This window comes from Sphaeramia orbicularis, chromosome 6, assembly GCF_902148855.1.
Source record: "Sphaeramia orbicularis chromosome 6, fSphaOr1.1, whole genome shotgun sequence".
Lineage (NCBI taxonomy): Eukaryota > Metazoa > Chordata > Actinopteri > Kurtiformes > Apogonidae > Sphaeramia > Sphaeramia orbicularis.
Genome location: NC_043962.1, coordinates 27235700 through 27250865, shown reverse-complemented (window position 1 = coordinate 27250865; position 15166 = coordinate 27235700). Strand labels below are relative to the sequence as shown.

At 38.9% G+C, this 15166-nt stretch overlaps 2 protein-coding genes across 4 annotated transcripts in view; both read right to left on the bottom strand.

Moving 5' to 3' along the window:
* Positions 1-65: 65 nt before the first annotated feature.
* Positions 66-8573, bottom strand: LOC115421035 (uncharacterized). The gene is made up of 18 exons (XM_030136689.1): positions 8565-8573; positions 8338-8475; positions 8151-8243; positions 7853-8038; positions 7669-7757; positions 6308-6477; positions 6048-6186; positions 4587-4706; positions 2641-2740; positions 2337-2457; positions 2040-2230; positions 1644-1941; positions 1188-1570; positions 856-1101; positions 600-770; positions 409-513; positions 246-337; positions 66-165 (listed from the first exon to the last, which is right to left on the bottom strand). Exons 1-18 carry the CDS (start codon positions 8571-8573, stop codon positions 66-68), a joined length of 2751 nt encoding a protein of 916 aa, XP_029992549.1.
* Positions 8574-10620: 2047 nt separating this feature from the next.
* Positions 10621-15166, bottom strand: part of kcp (kielin cysteine rich BMP regulator) — a 35586-nt gene continuing 31040 nt past the window's right edge. For all 3 annotated transcript variants that reach the window (XM_030136167.1, XM_030136169.1, XM_030136170.1), the window contains 5 exons: positions 14362-14473; positions 13694-13795; positions 13446-13610; positions 13055-13355; positions 10621-11331 (listed from right to left, as the gene is read on the bottom strand). In XM_030136167.1, the coding sequence (XP_029992027.1) occupies positions 11111-11331; positions 13055-13355; positions 13446-13610; positions 13694-13795; positions 14362-14473 (901 nt within the window). In that variant the 3' untranslated portion in view covers positions 10621-11110. The remainder of the gene's footprint in view (positions 11332-13054; positions 13356-13445; positions 13611-13693; positions 13796-14361; positions 14474-15166) is intronic.

Below are 15166 nucleotides of genomic sequence, written 5' to 3'. Positions count from 1 at the left end.
TGCGTTCAAATATGGTCAACCATTATGAATACATGGGCTGAACTGTGTAACAGATTTTGTGTAATTTAGTTGTCAACTGGTGTAATATCTCTGTCTGTGTCATCTTCTGTTTCTCTGCTCTGTTGGGCTACAGGACCCAGGAGTTCCTTAAATCCCGCAGTGTTCCTAGAAAACAAAACATCATAGAGAAAATGGGTGCAATGATTTGTCAAGAGTTTCCCGCATAATCCAGTGTTTTCACTCACCTGTCTCGTTTAGACTGCATGATATAGGAGCGCTCTCTCCTCAGCTGCTCCAGTCGCTCTTTGACAACTGTCTTCTGCTGGGTTTTATCCTCCTAAAACACAGTAATAATAGTTTAGACAAAAAGACACAATGATTCATAAAGACCCCGTCAGTACATAATACCTGTGGTAGATCTTGTGTGAGATGCTTTAGTCTGTCTGTGTGCTTTAGGCCAAGCAGATCCTCCTCTGCCTTTCTGTTCTGGATGATTGACAGACGTTCCTGAACCTAAGACAAACAGTGTTCAAACAGTGTTGACAGTAATCTGAAAAGTCATGCAATATATTATCCCTCTTTATTCACATTTCCCTTACCCTCAGCAATTGCCTCTTTTTGTCTCTCTGCTGCCTCTGTTCCACCTTTTTTTGCATGTCCACCAGGCAGCGCATGGTCCTCTCTCTCTCCACCGCTGACACTGTTTCTCTTGGTCGTTCTCTCAGTGTGGATTCCCTCATTACATCTCTCTCGGAGGAGCTGCTGTAAAACTTTAAAACAAGACTGTATGATGTAGATGGTGCTAATACTTATGAGTGGTAATATTATACGCTCTGGCATTAACATTTGACTTACTGCAGTGTCTAGTTCGGGCCCACTCAGGTCCCACACCTCAGAATCTGTTACAGTGTCACCTGCCGTTGTGTTAACATCTCCTGTCTCACTGGATGTTCCAGAGCAGAAGTCCTCAGAGCCTATCAGTAAAGCTGGTTGTGTGTCCTGCTGATTATCTACCGCTGAGGCATGCACTGGCACTTCACAGTCAGATACATGTTCTCCTGTGGCTGATTGTTCAGTGACTGGCCTTTCAGTCAGGGTCAGCTAATAAAAACAGAAGAAAAAAGTAACTCATGAGCCAGAGTGATAGTAAATATAGTGATCTGTTTTACATTAGTGCAGTCAAGTACCTGTTTTTCTGAGCTGCATTGCTGGCTTGCTGACTGTGTGTCACCTGCCAAATCAGGCTGGACCAAAGTCTCCTCACCAAGTGTGTGTTCAGCTGTGTCACTGAGGTCGCCGGGCTGAACTTCACTCTTCCTGTCACCTTCATCAAATTGACTTTGTGTTGTGCTTCCAGCTGCAGCCTCTGCACCACAGTTATTGTCATCATCTAGCGGTTTGCTCCAGGCAAGTGTGATCAAAGAGCCCTGTTTTTCGTAGCTCTGGGGGTTCGTTGTTGCACCGACCTCTTCCACCTCCTCAGCTCCCCCCTCCCTCTGAGTATTATGGGTTGCATCTGACACACACAAGATCTCCAAGTAGGGCAGGTCCTCCATGAATACTCCACAACCTTGGGAAATGCAGAGTATATTGTACCTTTGTTATGTACACATTTTTTTTGTACTTGGTCATATTTGTAGTACCTGTACAGACATCCTGTACATCAGCACCATCTGCAGCTTGAACTCTGGCTCCTCTAACTGAATCAGCTGCCTCTGTGTCAGTCGCACTGATGTTTTGGGCTCTGGCTTCTTTAGCGCAGGAGGACTGAGCTGCCATTTGGTCATTATTGCTGTTTTGGGTTGTGTTTGAGTTAGGCATTTGTGTGGAAAATGAACCAAGGGGAGTATCTGAAGTCAGGAGCTGAAACAAGTTGGTTAGATGTTGTCCTTGTAGCTCGGATACACACTCATCTCGCAGAGCCTGGACACGCTGTGTGCTCTAACAAACATAACATTATAATTATTAATGTTTTGGTGCTATTATAAGAGAAAGAGAGAAAATTGCTCGGGTTGAATGCTGTGATTAGCTTCACTCACTTTGTCCATCAGGGCTGGCAGTAAAACTGAAGTTTGGACGTCCTGCAGCTCCATCAGATGTACAAGGAGGAGCTGGGCACAGTCTTCCAACCGGGGATTCTGTGCATCATTGTTTGTTTTCAGGCTGGCATGGATTTGTTGCAGCCTTTTAATACAGCCATTCCTTAACGCAGCATCCTTCGGACTAGTTTCTGTTCAGAAAGCTTGATTTTAATGAAATGAAAAGCAGCCGAATTCTTACAAATAAGCATCTGAAAAAGAAAAAAACTAAACAAAAACTAAAACCCATTTATTTACCTTCCTTTGGAGCCTCTGTGCAACCTGGGTCTTGCAGATTCCCCAGGGAGACCCCATGTACCAGTTTGACCAGGTTTTTCCTCTCTTGCTCCTGAGTCAGCACCAGCAGCTGCAGCACTGTCTGTTGTGACACCGCAGGCAAATACGCTTTATTCTGTGTTAATAATACTGCTGTTATGTTTGTTGTTAGTCAGTAATGGAAGAAATCTGTCCCACATAAATGAAAGAATGCAAACCTCTCAAGATGAATGGTATGTACAGTGTATGTTTCAGAATAGGTGAGCCATAATTAGACCTACTGTACCTGCTTTGGTAACACTGAGATTAACTTCTTGGGCTCTTTGTCTTCACTCTGAAGCCACAAAGCAGCCTGCTCAGCTCTCAGTGGACTATTAACATATGGCCTGAACAAATACATAAATACACAGGCGGTATACAAGAGTTACTGGTCTAAAAGCTGGTGAAACTGTGCACATTAGAATTACATACAGGCGTGAGGAAAAGAAAGTACTTTCTTTTTGATTTCTGCAGTTTTATATATGAGGACATAATGAAACAAGTGGTTCCAGGCACAACAAGCCCTGCCCCTCGCATGTATTTTAGGTTATTTTGGCATCAATCCAGCTGATGTTATTATGTGTATGTGTGTGGTGATGTCAGCATATCAGTTGCCTCTATATATGTGCCAAGTTTGAAGTAAATTGAAACAAAATTGATATTTTCATAGACATTTGAAATTTCACCCATTATAAGTAAGTGGGAGAAAAAAAAATGTAAAAAAATTCATAAAAAATTTAAACTTTGACTGACTTTCCCCAAAATGTAACCACATCTGTTGTAGGTAACTGACAATCTATAAACCCAATTTGGTATAAAGTCAACCAATAGTTTTGCTGCTAGTGTGTTAACAAACAAATAAACGAACCAAACCAAAAACAACAATACTCCTTGCCTCCCCTTCGAAGGGCAGGTAATAAAAATCATCTGATCCTTATCAGGTTCTAAAATGAATTAAATCTGACCCTCAGTGTAAGAAAACAGATTCCAACCACAAAGCAGACATCAGCAACTGTTCCGGTTCATCAATCTGGGGAGGGTTCTACGGTCATTTCCACACAATTTGAAGTCCATCATTCTAAAGTAAGAAAGATTATTCACAAGTGAAAACATTTGACAGCTGCCAGTTTTCTCAGCAGTGAATTCACCCCAATGTCAGACCATGCAATGCTCAGAAAAACAACACAAAAAAACCCAAGAGCTACATTTCAGACTCCACAGGCCTCATGAAGAGTGTGCATGTTGACAATTAAGGTTCATAATAGTAAAATATGAAGTATAATACGATTAGACAGAACAACATGATTACAATTACTGCAGTACAGTTAGATCTTGTTTGGAAGGGAAGCCTATTCTCATTAAAAACAACATGGCTATACAGCTTAGGTTTGCAAAGTTGGATCTGAACAAACCACAAGACCAGTCAAGGCCGAAGTGGAAATGCTTTGCCATAACGCACAGTGTCACATTTGGTACAAAAGAAATGCAGCACGTCAGTACAGAGGGGTGGAGAGGTGATCATTTTGGGCTTGATCTGCCGCCACGGACATGTGCACCGTGAGCTAACTGAGAACCATGAAGTCCTCTGTGCACCAGAGTCAGATGTGAGCCCATCTGTCTGTCAGCTGAAGCTCAGCCATAGGACAATGATCTCTACAACACCAGTAAATCTGTGACAGGACAACTGAAAAAGAAACAAAAATCAAGATACTGCAACTGTCCAGTTCAAGCCCAGACCTCAAACTGTTTGAGATGATGCTAATATGAACAGTACATAGACCACAGTGACGTAAAGCAACTGTGTAAAGACAAGTGGGCATAAATTCTCTGAAAATGACCATAGAGACTGAAAAAGTTGGATAGAAAACGAAGACTTCACATTGTCGTTGCTATAGGTGGTTCCACAGACTGTTGAGCTATGGGGTGTACTTGTTTTTCACACACTGCTTCTCTATTTTGACTTCATTTTTGTTAAATGAATAATGACATGGAAGAATTTGTTGTATGTTATTTTTCACGTAAGGTTAGGTTGACATAATGTTAATACCTGGTAAGGACCAGATGTTTTTATTATGTCCTGAAATGTAAAACCAGAGATTTCAGGTTTCTTTTTCTCATGACAGTATAAGTAATTCAATTTGAGTTATAATTCACATTTAGATCATTATTTTCACTGTTTGTGTTTTGGCTCACCAAGTCTCCCAGGACTGTCGAGCTGCCAGAAGAGCACTGTAGGACAGTTTTTCTCTCTGAGCTTTGAGAGTTGCCAACCTGATATACAGGCAGAGCAGCCTCAGACTCTCCCTATTCAGCCTGGAAGGGGAAAAATAATTCATCCAACCATTCAGGAACTGGGAAAAGCATTAGGTGTTTCAAACTATGAAGTAAAAAGCAATTTCATACCACAGTTAAAAAAAGTAATGAGATATTTTGGTGGATAGTAAATGTTCATGTAATTGTATGAAGTTGTCTTGGTTTTGTGTTGACATGTTGATGGTCTGAGCAAATCAAGATAGGACTGAAAGCATGATGTGTATGTATGTAGTATACCTCTCGCCCAGGGCTGCCAGCGTGTTCTTTTCTTGTCGGCGAAGTGTGTTTAAGTCACACAAGAAAGAAATGGCAGACCAGGACTGTTCCTGGAACCTGTGAGAAGATAATTTATGCCTCAGCACTGCTAATGCTATAGATGGATTAAAAGGCAGAAGGTTGGAATTTGGATGCTTTTATGAAACCGGTACATAAAAGCAGGACAGAGGGGCAAAAATTCAAACAAAATGTAGACTAATGTTATGAAGCAAGTTTGGAAGCACTTTGGGTCTATTTTAAAAATAAATATTTACTGAGATAAAATAAACTATTTTTCAGATAAAACACATTTTGATATTATTTTTATTTTTTTAAAAATCCGTATGTAACATGGTAAAAAGGACATGAAAATACTGCGCTACAATTTTTTGATTATCTTTTTATTCTTTCACAAGTACATTTTGGGAATTGAAGTAAATTTGCAAGGCAGAGTGTTTCACAAAAATGACCGCTGTTGCAAAATCACTTGCAATTTATGTGCGTTTAAATGGGTAGGTTCCACATGTAACGCAAGTGGACACGATGGCTTACACACAAAACCTGGACTGAGACTGCTGATTCATGAAAAACCCACATCTGGATTAGAAAAATGACTAGGATCATCAAATTTAACACAGTCTTTATTTATAGAGGTATACATGAGCATTTCAAGCCATGTTTTCCAGATCAAATGCACTGACACCTAGGTAGATTTTCATGTCCCAATTTTGGTCCTATTTTTGGCCCCAATATTTGATTAAAAATTAATTAATTTTGGGATGGCTCAGAGTAAGAGTATAATTTTTTTTGCATTTATCTGAGGTCATCATTAGGTACATGCTGGGGGGAAATATGCCTAGATTTCTCTTTTATTATTGGATCTAAATAGCTGGAAAAGTGCCAGATACCAAAATAAACCCAGTTTCATGGAAAGACCCATTTATTATGTAAAATAAACAACAAAATAATGCTCTTTCAACTTTTTTTTTTTTTACTATTTTGCTGTATTGTCAGTATGTGATAATTGATTGTTTTAATTTTGATATCACTTTTTAAACCCTAATATTGACACCACATGTATGTTACCTGTATATTTTGAATGCTCCTGGGAGCTCAGCCAATCCAAGCACGTCACCTGACTCCAAAGCCTCTTCTGCAAGATCCCCCAGCCCCTCCTCTGCCTTACGTTGTTGCCATGGTAGCAGGTTTTCCCAGACAGTCAGTGCTATGGAATCAAAATTGCAGGAATGTGAAGCGCCCAGACCAGTTTCTAAAGGTGCTCTTGAATTTATGAGATTGTACACTGTGTTATGCTGTGACAATATATAACAGTAACTTTTCCTTACTGTAGTGCTCCTGAAGCATTTCAGTGTAAAGCAAGTGTGTCACCACATCATACTTCACTTCCACTAAAAGGAGAACATCGGACAAGGAGACAGCACCCCATGCATGACCTCCAACCTCTTGTCCTGGCAAAGGAGAGGGTAATATGCTTTGTATACCCTCTACAACTAGTCTGAAAAGGAACACACACAAATAATTAATAAAATAAAAAACACAAATCTGCTTTGACATCGCACTGTAAGAAAATAATGATAGGTCAAGGTCAAGGTCAAATGTATTTATAGAGTACATTTAACCCATAAAGACCCAGACGTCCACTGTCAACCAAAAGCATCTACTGATCTAAACTGTTGATCGAATAATTCTATCAATCCATGTAAATTATTGGTGTAAAATGTAATTATTCATCTTTTCATGGTCATCAGATATGACCCATTTGGACGTTCAGAGGCTCTGTAGTTAATATGGAAACACCATCTCTTCTACAACATTGATTCACCAGTAAAACCCATGGAGTTGGATCAATGACAGTGTATGGAGACACTTGTTTTTATGTTCAGTTAATGCTATATTTTAGTGAAAAAGGCACCTTTTCTTCTTTTTTTTTTTGTTTTTGTTTTGATACAATAACCTTTCAATTTACTTTGAGCTTTTATGAACATCTACATGATCAGTCAATTAAAAATAGGAAAATAGATGATTTTCACTGGGAAAAAATGCAAAATTCAGAGAATAATATTGTAATAAATGGTGATAAATCCTTTAGAGAAGGTTAAATAGAGAGAAAAAATCATTTGGGAACTGACACAAATGTAGCACTGGGTCCTAATGGGTTAAAATAACGCAAAGTGCCCAAAGTGCTGTACAAATCTGCAGATTCAAATGTAAGATATACCAAAAAATGATAGGTGAACTATTGATAAGATTGCATAAAAATGGTCATTTTGGAGCTGATAAGATAAGATAAGATAAAATGAGATAAGACTATATGGATTTATTATTCAAATTCACTAATTAAGGCAGTGAATGGGATGAAGTGCAAGGAACTCTGCATGCATAAAGATAGTGCAAAAACCAACAATACTAATATTAATAATACAAATAATACAAATAATACTAATACTAATACTAATACTACTAATAATAATAATAATAATAATAGTAATACAACTGTATACATATTTATTGAGAAGTTTTATCCTGTGTTCCTTATACTGTGTTTTGTAGTAATACTTGTGTCTTCAGTCTCTAAACTCTCCTCATACAGTGGTAGCGTACAAGAATTCAGTGATTCTACTGCAAATAATAATACCTTGCAGACAACCTGACTCACTTTTCAAGTTTGTAAATTCCACATGTTTACCTGGCCCAGCACTGCCTATGTGCTCTCTTTAGTCTTTTCACATCCCTCACACTCCATTGCATGCCTTTTTTTGCCAGCCATCGCTCCCACTGTAGGTGGAAATAAAAAAAAAAAAAAAGGACTAAGTGATGAACGGAACAGCTGCCTCCATACAGGGGGGAAGTGCTAAAGTCCAAACACACACCTGTGAGCTCTTTGTGTCGATTGTACGAGACTGTAGGGAACCTGTTTGATTGTGAGCTGCTCTGAAAATATTTAGCTCTGTGTCTTTTTGGTGCAGCATGTGAGGATCAGCGATAAGAGTTGTGTCCATCCTGTGTAGAATGCTGAGATGGTTACCCATATTCAACAGCTGGAGATCCCAGTATTGCTGAAAATAATATTAACTCTTATTAGTTAAAAAAAAGCTTGGATTTTGGTTATCTCATTTATCAAACACTGTCATCTAAAATTCAAACAAGCACATCATTTGATTGAAGTACCTTTTCCTTCTTTTCCCTCTCTCTTGCCATCTCTAGGAGAACATCCAAAACATTTTCACCCACACAAGACCAGCTGTTGTCACTTCCTGCAATCTGAACAACACACTTGGTTCAATGATATGAATGAAGATCAAACAATAGCTGCTTTTATGTAATGTTAGTAATAAACATGACATAAAGTTATTACCTTCATCATGGCCATATGGGCTTCTTCAATATCTGAGGGTACATGAAACACTTTGCAGTAGAGGTGACTCACATCTTCAGTGGAAAACTTTTCTCCGACGGACAAACCCAGAGACTGGTAGACACCGGTGATACAGTCCTGAAAGGAAAATACAAATACTTTCCTTGGTGCATATACATACACATAGAAAACAAATGTTGCTCTCATGCAACATCAAAACAACTTACCTGCTCCATGTTTTCACCACTGTGGGCTGATTAATTATCTATACTATTACTATGGTTACTGCAGTGCTCGGGACAACAGCTGTATCACGTTACCAAGCAACAAAAGTGACAGTGTATCTGTCAGATGGAGACAGAGAGCAGTGAAATGTGAGACATGACCAGGTGACACGTTACACTTGTGAAAAAGATCCTTTAACATTGACCTATTAGTGAAAGTTGATGGATTCCAGATTGTGAATTTGTCACATTTGTCACATATGGATAAAGCCATTATACACAGTAGTATTCCTCATAGGGGCTTAAATATCCTTAGTCAAGCATCATATTTAAGTAGAAATTTTAGATACTTGTACTTTACTTGAATATTTCCATGTTGTGTAACTTTATACAACTATATTACAACTTCTCAGAGGCAAACAAGTGGTTCCAGGCACAATAAACCCCGCCCCTCGCACGTATTGTAGCTTATTTAGGCATCGATCCACCCGATGTCATCATGTCTATGCATGTGCTGATGTCAGCATATCGATTGCCTCTATGTATGTGCCAAGTTTGAAGTAAATTGAAACTAAATTGATGTTTTTATAGACATTTGACATTTTGTCCATTATAAGTCAATGGGAGAAAAAAAAGATATAAAAAATTCATAAAAATTTTGAACTTTGATGTATGTTTCCCAAAATGTAATCACACCTATTCGGGGTCACTGGCAATCTATAAACCCAATTTGGTGTGAATTTAAGTAAATGTTTTGCTGCTACAGACATGTGAATATGAAATTTTCCCTATTATAAGTAAATGGGGGAAAAAAAGATTTTAAAAATGCATAAAAAATTTTAACTTTGACCCACTTTTGCCCAAAATGTAATGACATAAATTCTTGGTCATTGGCAATATATAAACCAAATTTGGTATGAATTCAACCAATAGTTTTGCTGCTAGAGTGTTAACAAAGAAACAAACTGAACCAAAAGCATAACCCTTGCCTCCCCTTTGGGGGCGGGGTAATAATGCCCTTTTTACCCCACTATATTTCCTGACATCTTTAATTACAAAAACTTTCAGGATACAATTTTTCACTATTTCCATCTCCTCATTTCTAAATGCATTGACTTTGAAGGAGTATCTGTGCTGTGTAATGCAGTGCTTGTCAAAAGTTTAGAAACACCCAGTCTTTCATAATTTGACAAACATGTGCACATTCCTTGGTTTATATGCAACAGACTAGGGTAATTTAACAATATGAGGATTTTTTTTTATCCAAGAAAAATGTAAACAGAGATACTGGTATAAAGCATGGCATCTTGGTAGCTAACTTCTACAATACGACTTCTACATTTGGCTGAAATACTTTGGCTTGTCCTTTTTAAAACCTGCCAAAGGCGTTCTTCTCTGGCTGAATTTCAGATCCAGTTCATCCCATCCCCTCCCAGTTCAATCAGATGTAGGTCAAGTGACTGAGCAGGCCATTCCATGATAGATAACACCCCAGCTGACTGTTTTCCTCTCTAAATTATTCTTACAGAGCTTGGATGCATGTTTCAGGCCATTGTTTTGTTGAAAGTGAAGTTGGTGTGGAATGGTAACAATGCCTTACATACTGACCTGCATCAATACTGAATGATCAAACTGTTTTTCACACATCAATGCCCTCAATCTGTGTCTATAGTATATTTAATCTACGTGTATATATAGACTAGTTCTCTGGGTCTACAAACCTACCTAGCTATGTGTATTTCAGTCAAAATCTATCCTCTCCTTTATTGCCTACAGTGACAGTTTGATCAGTATCGAACTTTTCGAACCAATACAGGTAGATCTCTATATTTGATTGGTCAAAAAAAAAAAAAAAAAAAAAAAAAAAAAAAAAAAAAAATCATCATACTGTTTAATTACCAAGTTTGTTGCATATAAATAATAGGAACATGTGTCTTTCACAGATAATAGAAAACAAGATTTTTTTTAATCTAAATAATGGCTCCCAGTGGTCCATCCATGACAGATTATATTAGATTATGACCCTCCAACTAAAATTAGACACCACAAGCACAGTATATAAGGTTATAACAGACATTTGTTTATTAAAAATTGATGATGAAAATGAGTACCTGAGATTATGTGACTTACTGTACATACAGTAATCTGTAATAAACTGACAAAACACAGTGCTGAAATGGAAACTGTACAGTAAACATATGCTCATTTGGTAGCAAATAATACTGGTCAAATGATGAATGTGCGGACAATATTTTGTTAAACAAAACAGGCAATGATCATTTGAGATGTTAACACATTAAAAAGATAACCCTTGTGTGATATAAACATTCAGTGCTACATGTTCATATCTAAAATTGTGTATAAAAGCACCATGTAAAGCAGTATTTCTCTTCAGTCAGTCTGAGGAATCCAACGGTTATTAGGGATATTTTTCTATTTCCATCTTAATCAGTCTTGCAGAGCTTTTATGCTGTCTGTGGGTGGACTGTGGGCTATTGGAGGGTGCAGTGCATGTATGTGTACAAGTGTCCAGTAGAAAGTGAGCAGCATTATGTGGGTTTTCCATGTATGATCCTGGGGCACTTCTCTGGACGTATGCAGTAGTTGTTGTGTAAAACCAGACCAGCCGGACACTGGCAGCCAGGGACGCAGGGTTTAAAGCAGTGGCTCTCGATCACTCCAAGTGGAACATCAACATTAAAACAGGTAATGGGACACGGAGGTCCGCACTCGTCAAATACGAAGCCCCTTTCCACAGGGCAGCCCACAGCTGTGAAAGACAGACAGGAGTCAGACTCAGAACAACAGAGCCTTCAAAGGTGTGATTTCTACTGACCTCTACTGGTGTGAAGAAGAAAGTATAGGGATCTAACAACAATATGGCCAGATTTTTATTTACAAAGAAGTATTGGGCTTTTATCTGTCACCTTCAGAGGCTTAACTAGAGGCCAAGTTAAGACAGTTTTTATTTATACAGCCCTATGTCACAGATCCCACATTTACAAGGTTGTTATGGTGTTGTGCGTCTAGACACTTGCACATATATAATATATAACGATGAATATGTAGAAAAAATAAAAAGTGGTAATGAATTGTCACCACTTTTGATAATTTTTAGTGTCAGAATTAGAGTTTTAAATCTACAAATAAAATTAATTTTAAATTACACTAATAAAACATTACACTTCTAACATATTCACATATATTTTGCATGACACTTATCAGTAATCCTACTTTATTTTACACTCATATGCTGCTTGTTTTTCTTTTTAATTTTCATTTACTAGTTTATTCAACAAGGACAGTGCATATTAACCAATGTTGCTGTAAACATGCCAGAATTAAACAAAAATGCTATTTTTCATGATTTTACTGAGTCCCACTAAAAACAAAAAAGTACAAGATTAAACTTTAGTGGGTCTGCTCCTGTCTACTTAGGTGCACTAATAAAAGCTTATGTCGCCCCACGACCACTCCGCTCGTCTGGGGAACGTAGTCTGGTGGTCCCCAGACCTTGTACAAGACAATCCAGGCTCTTTTCATGGGTCGTTCCACGTTGGTGGAACGCTCTACCAAGTGCTACAAGAACAGAGTCATCCCTGCCTATCTTCAAGAAGCTCCTGAAGACCCAGCTCTTCCGAGAGCACCTCCTATCCTAGCACTTTCAAACATTCCATTTTAAATATTCTAATAAGGTTTTTCCCAGGATAACCACAGATTCTTCCAGGATTATCTCTGGACCTGCTGCGGTGGTCCGGCCTCTTCCCTGCCCTCATCATCACCACTCACTTATCCTCAACCGCCTCCATGTGTCTCCCCCTACTCCCCCCTTCTCCCCCTCTTCCCCAGTCTCTATCTCTATCGCTCTCTCTTTTTCCCCTTCTCTACCCTCTCTCTTTAACCCCAACTGGTCAAGGCAGACGGCCATCCTCCAGGAGTCTGGGTCTGCTTGAGGTTTCTGCTGTTAAAAGGGAAGTTTTTCCTCGCCACTGTCACCAGTCACAAGTGTTTGCTCCTGGAGGATTCTGTTGGGTTTCTGTAAATTGACTTAGAGTCTGGTTTTGACCAACTCTATATATAAAATGTCAAGAGATAACTTTTTTTGTGATCTGGCGCTATATAAATAAAATTTGATTGATTGAGTGACTTAATTGGTTTTTTCCTGTAAGTCGCTTTGGAAAAAAGCATCTGCCAAATGCGTAAACATAAACATAAACATAAACTTACAATTATGTTAGAATACATAAGCAACAATAAAAGAACAATGCTAATGTGAATTAAAAACATTCTCTAAAATACCTCTATACCATATTGTGTTCTATTCATACAGGTACGATTTGAAACATGCAACACAAACTCACGTAACTTAAAACATACAGGAGATAAAAAAAAGAAAAAAGAAAAAAAAAGCTACGTAACCACTATATTCACTATCAGAAATGCACCAAGACACATGAGGACAGACTGCAGTGGTAAGAGCATGTTCAACTCACCACACAGTGATGGGCTCCTCCACTGCAGAACCACCCCAGCCTCCCTGCACTGACTGGCGTAGGCCTCCAGGGTGTCGCACAAACACTCATCAGTATTGGCCCCGCAGGCACAGAGGTCATACACACAGGCTCCATACCATGGTTCAGGAGGCACCACACGATGACAGGGCTTAAACACAGACGACTTCAAGACCTTACAGCGAGCATTAGCTCCCTTTTTGGCCTGATATCCTGCATCCTTACATGGGTCCACATCCTCACCAGGTCGACAGGATGACAGAGAATGGCTGCCATTGGTGACCTGAAATGAAGAGCACTTGTTTCATTTGTTCTTTATCTTCCACTGACAATTTTCAGATATCTTTATTATCTTCTTATTTCTCTAATTTACCCTCCAGCTATTGCCGAAGTCAGACTCGGATTGGCTAATTTTCCCGCTGGGCATGCGAAGGTCATCCTGGTGATAATTATTGAAGTTTCCACAGAGACCACAGGTGTGGTCCCTATAGGACCCTGGTACACTCACTTCCAGGTGTGAGCGACCACTCCACAGCACCTACAGGTGGACAAAAAGGGACTTCAGACTATGATGCATTGGGCAATCAAGGTGAAGAAAGTGAAAAATGAACAAATCTGTACCTTTAACCCAATGTTAGTATTGAGTAAGATGGTGTTGGTTTGGCGCTCTACATAGATGTACGGTTCTCTGAGGAACGGCAAAGTCACAACCTGATCATTGACCTGAAGAACATAAAAACAGCTGAATGTCATGACAGTATAAAAACAGCTGAATGTCATGACAATATATAAACAGCTGAATGTCATGACAGTATAAAAACAGCTGAATGTCATGACAATATATAAACAGCTGAATGTCATGACAGTTTATAAACTGCTGAATGTCATGACAGTATAAAAACAGCTGAATGTCATGACAGTATAAAAACAGCTGAATGTCATGACAATATATAAACAGCTGAATGTCATGACAATATATAAACTGCTGAATGTCATGACAGTATAAAAACTGCTGAATGTCATGACAGTATATAAACAGCTGAATGTCATGACAGTATAAAAACAGCTGAATGTCATGACAGTATAAAAACAGCTGAATGTCATGACAATATATAAACTGCTGAATGTCATGACAGTATAAAAACTGCTGAATGTCATGACAGTATATAAACAGCTGAATGTCATGACAGTATATAAACAGTTGGATGTCATGACATAAAAACAGCTGAATAGATACGTGACACAAACATGGCAGTACAAATAATCTTGAAGTACTTCTGTACACAAACCTTCACAACCCAGTCCTGGAGCAGCTGCACTGTGACATCTCCTATGAACACTGTCACCTCCTTAGTCCAGGAAACACCTTTACGCCCTCGATCATCATTAGTGGCATGGATACTGTAAAAAAAAAAAAAAAACGAAAAAGGAGGATTCACAGAGAAGAGATTTTAGTATGACAGAGTATTAGTAATGAGTTGTTTCTTCTTTCTTTCTCTCATGAAAGGTCACATGAATAGCTTATTTGGTGTAGTTTATTACCACTTTTGCTTTTCAATATGTTGTGGGCAAAAGTTAAAGCTGCTGTACTTGACAGTTTTTTTTAGCTTCATTCATTTTCCAGACTTGATCCACAGCAGGGTCACGGGGCTGCTGTAGCCTGTCCCAGCTACCAACAGGCGAAAGTGCAATAACTATTCACTCTCAAATTCACACCTAGGGGTGATTTAGATTTAGGTGTGAGGAAGCCAGAGAACCCACACAGAACTGAGGAGAACATTCACACTCCTCACAGAAAGGCAAGTGCTGAAATCAAATCCAGTACCTTCTTGCTGTGTACGGTGCTAAACTACTATACCTCCTTATCTAGGGTGCTGTTAGGGGGGTGTAAACATGACAAATTCATGGGGCCCAGCACTCCTGGGGGGCCCATACAGCAGTGGAGTGGGCCCAGAGAGTTAGAGGAATAGTAAAGCGTCTTCAGTTTCAATTCCACTACCCCACCCCCATAGTTCTGACGGATTGTTTCCTGTGACATTCTTGTAACAAGGACCCAACATGATTATGTTTGAGGGAGCCCAAAATTGTTAGCGG